The 6374-nt window shown below is 42.7% G+C and overlaps 1 protein-coding gene across 1 annotated transcript; it reads right to left on the bottom strand.

The window, feature by feature from the left end:
- Positions 1-282: 282 nt before the first annotated feature.
- Positions 283-5799, bottom strand: LOC141094330 (endogenous retrovirus group PABLB member 1 Env polyprotein-like). The gene is made up of 2 exons (XM_073580167.1): positions 2625-5799; positions 283-2017 (listed from the first exon to the last, which is right to left on the bottom strand). Exon 2 carries the CDS (start codon positions 1673-1675, stop codon positions 563-565), a length of 1113 nt encoding a protein of 370 aa, XP_073436268.1. The 5' UTR covers positions 1676-2017; positions 2625-5799; the 3' UTR covers positions 283-562.
- Between the last annotated feature and the right edge of the window lie 575 nt (positions 5800-6374).

The raw sequence follows: 6374 nt of genomic DNA, 5'->3' as shown, positions 1-6374 counted from the left end.
ATTCAGTCTTAGCTAATGTCCTGCATCCACACCTGTCAGGAGCAGTACAACAACTGGCTTTATTTACAAATACACAATACTATATTGAGTGTTAGGGGAAGGCATGCATTAGGCGGGGTTTATGCAGTATACATCTAGTGTCCAGTCTCTCTCTGATTCGTCAAAACGTCTCCCGATGGTTACTCCTTCTTCACATTCCTGAGTTATCTTTTTTAGGAGAAATGAAACTTAACTTAACTCTTTAGACACTGAATTTAAGTGAAAGTGAACACTGGCAGCCATCTTTAATACAGTTACATTTGCATTAGCAAGCAATTAGGAAAAACTTATTGTTTCACAGTATAAAAATATAAAAGTTATATAAGAAAATATATTTTCACCTTGACAATCCCCCCTAAACACTAAGTTTTTCCCTTAATGAAAGATCCTTCGAGACTGTCCATGTGATGGGAAAAGGGGAGGTGGATTTCTTCATCCAGACACCTCAGAAGCTCTCCCCTAGCGAGAGGCCTCCAGGCAGCTGAACCCTTCACTAACCTCACATGGAGTTCTCCCGCTGTCCCTAAACTAAGTCTCTTAACATCATCTGAGAATGGGGGGTTTTGTCTACTCTCTTGAGGGGAATATACTTAGGGATCTCCCCTAGATCAGTACCATCGTACTCTGGTGGGTCTACTTCTTGATTGAGGAAGGTGCCAGTCGGAGTTGCTTTGGCAATAACCTTTTTATACAAGGGAATAACACAACAAAGAGTTATTGATCCAATTACAAGGAGGGCAATCAGTACTATACAAGCTTGTTGAAGGAATCCCTTGAGTCCACCCAACCAGCCGGAAAAGAAAGATGTGTCTACTCCAGCATTAGTTTTCAATTCTGCTGCTAACCCAGTTATCTTTTTAAGGGCTATCATGGTTTTTCCATTCACTCCAGAGTTCTGAGGGATATAGGTACAACACTCCTCTCCCACCATCCCACAAACTCCTCCTTTCTCAGCTAATATCATATCAAGGGCTAGTCGATTTTGGAGTGTCATTCTAGTGTTAGGGCCCAATTCTTCAACTATACCTTGGAAGGCATCTTGGCTGAAATTGACAAACCTTTGTTCACTGTAATATATGTAATTGATCCATTCAACATTTTTATTAATCTGCACCTGTGGGATTATAGAAGCAAAGCCAGCATAGATCTGGTTCTGGGCTTTAAATTGGTCAGGCACCCCCCTTGGCACTCCAATAGCATCAATATATACTAGTGGATCTTCTTCATAACTCATATGGAGCTGATCGAGGCTTCTCCTTTTCCTGGTAGGTTCATCAGGTATCTTTGGATCCCAGGGTAGAATCTTGAACTGCATAGCTAGTTTAACAAGGGTGCATTGGCCTGTCCAGGCATTTGGCAACCTAGGACGGAGCTTACCATCTCCACATAACCAATAAATGTCATACATATATTGTGTATGTTTGATTAACAAGTCAGTATCTAGAGAACTATTCTCTTTGCAGAAACCTGTCTCGAAGATCCCTACTGGTGTACCTGTGGTGTCGTGGGAATTATAGCAGGTGTAATTGTCAGCTAATACAGTTACTTCTCCTGGGACCTTTAGTTTGGGTTCCTTATGAATTAGTGGGACGTAATCTGGGCAATCAGTGGGCTTCAAACCTTTCAACAAATTCATGACACAGGCAGTGGTGTTTAGGTATGTTCTGAGTATTCAACTGGTCATTCGGAATAACAAAGGTAGCTGGAGTCAAACGACCCAGAGTACAAGCACCTTTTACCCCTACTGGCAACCATTTATATGCATTGTCTCCACATACCCAGTACATGTCACTAGGTAGGTCCCATAGGGCTGAATGTTGTAATACCAGTCTATGAACTAAATCTATGAACGCAGATACATTCTGAAGCATACACCAATTTGGAAGTTGTCCTAAAGGGCTACAATACCCTACATCGGGATTTCCACAGGTGGGAGTTCCTTTCTCATATCCAGATAACTCGTTGCAAGGTATATTACCTGAAATATTAAAACAAGTTTCATTATTGCCCTGGGGAAATAAATTGGAATACTTCCAGGACGTGTTATGCAACCTTCTTTCTAGCAGTATTGGTTTGAAGGCATCAGTAGAGTGGGAAGTTACATTAAAACTAACTTGTAGGCCATACATTGGAATTTGCCCCAGGTAGGTTAACCGAGTTCTATTCCTGGGTACCCAAGCCCCCCTTTATATGCCAGATATTGAAGGTATGTGTTACTTCCTGAAAGATTACCCTGCCACCAAGGGTATCCTACCCATCCCACAATAGGTATACCAACAGTTGTGTTCCATAACTTCACATTATTTGTGGCATTATTAGCGAGTGTATCAGAACAACTGGTCCAGGCAAATAATTCCTCGGGTGGCACAGGAATAACAAGGAACGGAATACTAGTGGCCGATATTGGTGAATGTGTGCAGATCCAGCAATCTGCTGGAGACTGAGTGTCTTTTGACCAATCATTTAGTAATTTTTCATGATGTTGTATAAACTTATTATTCAAGGACATTGGAGAATTTAGATTGTCCCACGCAGCTACCATTATTACAGATAATGCAACAAAACCAAACCAAAACATTATGCACTCTTATGCTTTGTTAATTCCTGTGGCTAGTTTGCAATGCGATGCGTGGATCCAGGTTGGTCGTCCTTCCAACTTAACAGAAGTAGGCGTTGTTAGGAGTACTTGGTAAGGTCCTTGATATCGGGGTTCAAGGGTCTTTCTGGAGTGTTTCTTGACATATACGTAATCACCAGGTTGTAGACAGTGAGTTCCTTCCACACTATCTGGATCTGGAATGGAAGAGAAAACTAGAGAATGCATTTGAGTTAAATGCTTTTGCAACTGGATTACATAACTTGTCAAATTATCCACATTGAGTGTTAAGACCTGTGGGTAGTACAACCCTGTGTTCGGTGATCTTCCAAACAGTATCTTGAAGGGTGACAGTTTAGTTTTCCCCGTGGGTGTGTACCTTACTGAGAATAATGCTAATGGGAGACACTCTGGCCATGGTCTATGGGTTTGTTCCATAGTTTTCTGTATTTTCAATTTTAGTGTCCCGTTCATTCTCTCTACCTTCCCTGAACTCTGTGGGTGGTAGGGTGTATGAAATGCTTGTTCTACACCTATCATTTGCATTACATTTTGCATTACCTCAGCAGTAAAGTGTGTACCTCTGTCTGATTCAATTGTTTCAGGGACACCGAATCGTGGTACTAGTTCCATCACCAGTTTCTTTGCAGTAGCTCGAGCTGTAGCCGTTTTCACCGGGTAGGCCTCTGGCCATCCAGAGAAGAGATCTACACATACTAGGATATTTGCATACACTCCTACCTTGGTAGCTGTATGTCGTCAATCTGCCGTCTCTGAAACGGGTAGAGAGGCCTAGGTGTCGCTTTCTTAGGGACTTTTACTGTTTTACCTGGGTTGTGCTGTGCACAGATGAGGCATGATTGTACAAGTTTCGCGGCTGCGCAACTGAAGCCAGGAGCGATCCAGAAGGCATCTACCATGGCACACATGTGACTTTTTGAGGTGTGATTGGGGCCATGTGCTGCTTGCACCATGATTGGGAACAGGGACTTTGGTGGGCACATTTTATCCTTATTCTCCCGTACTCCATTTGAGTTCAGCTCAGCTCCCAGTCTCCCCCGGTGTACCTTCTCTGTTTGGGCAGGCTTTTGCTGGAGGGATTTCAGGACATCTAGACCCAATGTGGCTGGAATACGCTGACTCCCCGCCACCGTCCACTGCTCTCTCTAGGCCGCCTTGTGCTATTTTAGCAGCCTTGTTCGCCCTTCTATTGCCCTCTACCTCCACGGAGTCACCTTTGTGTGTGCTTTTACCTTGACAATGCCAACCTGGACTGGTAACATCAATGCCTCCATCAATTGTTTCACCAGCTCTGCATTTTTAATGGGCTTCGAATCTGTGAAAATATTAGCGACTTTACCTGCAGCGGCTCTACACGCCTCAGTGAGTGCCTTCAACTCTGCCTCCTGCGCCGACATGTGAGGAGAGAGTGGTTTCGCTCGGATTACCTCATGTGAGGATACTACTGCATATCCAGTGTAGAATCGTCCATCCTGGTGGTATCTGGGGCCATCTACAAAAAAGAAACTCAAAGTCTGCATTAGGAACAGGTTTTTCATGAACGTGTGCAAACCCAACTGTCTCCTGACTCATCAGTTCTATGCAGACATGTTCATGCGTCATGTCAAAGTATCCTTCCTCACTTGCCAATACGGTCACCAATTCCCCCTTTTCTGAATCCACAGGCAGGAGGGTGGCTGGATTCAGAATGTTACATCTTTTGAGGAGTGACATACTCAGGAATTAGTAGAGCACACTCAAGTCGGAGCTGTCTGGCCATAGACAGATGTTTTGGTTGAACTTGTAGGAGTATGGCATGGATGTCATGTGGGGAATAGATTGTCAAAAGAAACGTCAGTGTCATCTCACATGCCTTTCCTATTACGTCTCCACTTTTTTCCTTGTGCTCCAGCATACATGACAGGTCGTTTTATTGTCCTTGTTTGCTCAATTTCTTTAGCTACCTTAAGGAGGTCTTTCGGATCTACATGTCTCCATTCAGGTCTGGCTGTCTGTACTGCGTCTCGTAAGTCTTTGTTCATACCGTCAATGAATGCATCCACCAGTATTCTAACATCAAGTGGATTTATGCAAATGTACCCCATGTCTGCCCATTTCAGCTGTAACCGTCCAAGGTATATCTCTACTCTCTCTCCTCTTTGCTGTGTCACATTAGTCAGGAGTACAGACTGCTCTGATTGTTCCACTGCAGCCCATTGTCTTAGTGACTCACAGTACGTCTCCCCAGATCGTGCAGATTTATCATCCATGCCCCAAGCCTGATTCTTTGTCACATCTGTGTGTCTTAATTATATGATCTAGTGCGTCACCTGCCTTTAAACTCACCAACCTCTCTAAGTCTGCCCAGGTACACTTATATGTCTGCTGTACTTCCTTTATGTGTCTGTAAAACGGGAATGGTTGGTCTTCAGGGGCAGGCAGCTGCTTCAGCAAAGCTAGCTGATCAGAGGGGCTCCAGGGATAATACACCTGTATCTTTCTTATTCTAGTCACACTTCTAGGTCCTGATGGGGTTGGCCGTCTGATGTCTACTGTCAGCTTACTCCTCAAGGGCCAATGTCCCCACTACCCACTATCCACACTATTATGTCAGCTTCTTATGATCTTGTCTGGATAGGATTTAGTGCAATTCTCTTAGGTCAGTAGCACAGGTCACACAAGTAGCTATTCAGTCTGGATTTGTCTGAGTCTGACCACAGTGTTTACAAGTCCATCTGTTTTGTCTGGGTCTCTGGTTACACTTTGTCAATCAAACATTCATAATACACCTTCCATACTGCTGCACATTCTCAAGCATCATTTATTCACTTGCTATTTTCTTCCCTTGTCTGTGCCTTTTTGTACATCCAAACATTCACACTCTGGTATTTTTGCCTTTTTCAATGTTTGTCCCACTTGTTTTACTGCTTCCTTCCTTCTCTGTCTCTTGTAATTTGACACAATTTGCTATACAAATCAATCACACAACTAGAAGCAGGTTCAAACACATTAATGACCAAGCAATCACTTACAATTCCCTTCTAAATTAGGCACCATATCTTACTTTTAACTTCCAATCTTCAATTAAGTACTGTTGCTTTAAAATGCACAAATCTTTCAGCTTGTACCTTACGGATAGAATTACAGAGAATTTTGAGCACAGCTAACACTCAGCAGAGATAAGAGCGAAGGGAGAAGAAACTACGCAGCTCCATCCTTCACCCCTCCCGTCAGAATGCAGCGTCGTCCTTCACAGAATTCTGTAGTTCTTTAGACTTATCAAAATCAATTTCTACAAAGAAACTCAAAATCACGGGATTTCACTGTAAGGGCAGATAACTGTATAATGAGATTAACCATGCCTTGCCCTTTTTCTGGCCAAATGCATTCAGGAAACTTTACAATGTAATGCCACATATAACACGAACTATATCATTACTCAATTCATTCAGTCTCAGATGTAGATTTGAAATATCTATAACGCATCTGTCCGGGATTCCACCACAACTAGAAAGGTCACAAATCTCTTGACACAAAAATGATGTGTGATGATTCATTCATACGTGCTCATTCACTGATTTTTTTTTTTTTATACTCAATTACTCATCTCTCATCTTATTCAGAGGTTCTCATAGACATATATACAAGGATTCACACAGCCTGCCTATCTTGCACTTTGGATTTGATTAATACTTTTTCCAGGTTCTTTGCTGCACTACTTCCATATCTATCCTCAATT

The sequence above is a fragment of the Dendrobates tinctorius genome, unplaced genomic scaffold, assembly GCF_039654945.1.
Source record: "Dendrobates tinctorius isolate UK_male_01 unplaced genomic scaffold, ASM3965494v1 ptg000063l, whole genome shotgun sequence".
Lineage (NCBI taxonomy): Eukaryota > Metazoa > Chordata > Amphibia > Anura > Dendrobatidae > Dendrobates > Dendrobates tinctorius.
This window is presented reverse-complemented; position numbering and strand designations above follow the sequence as displayed.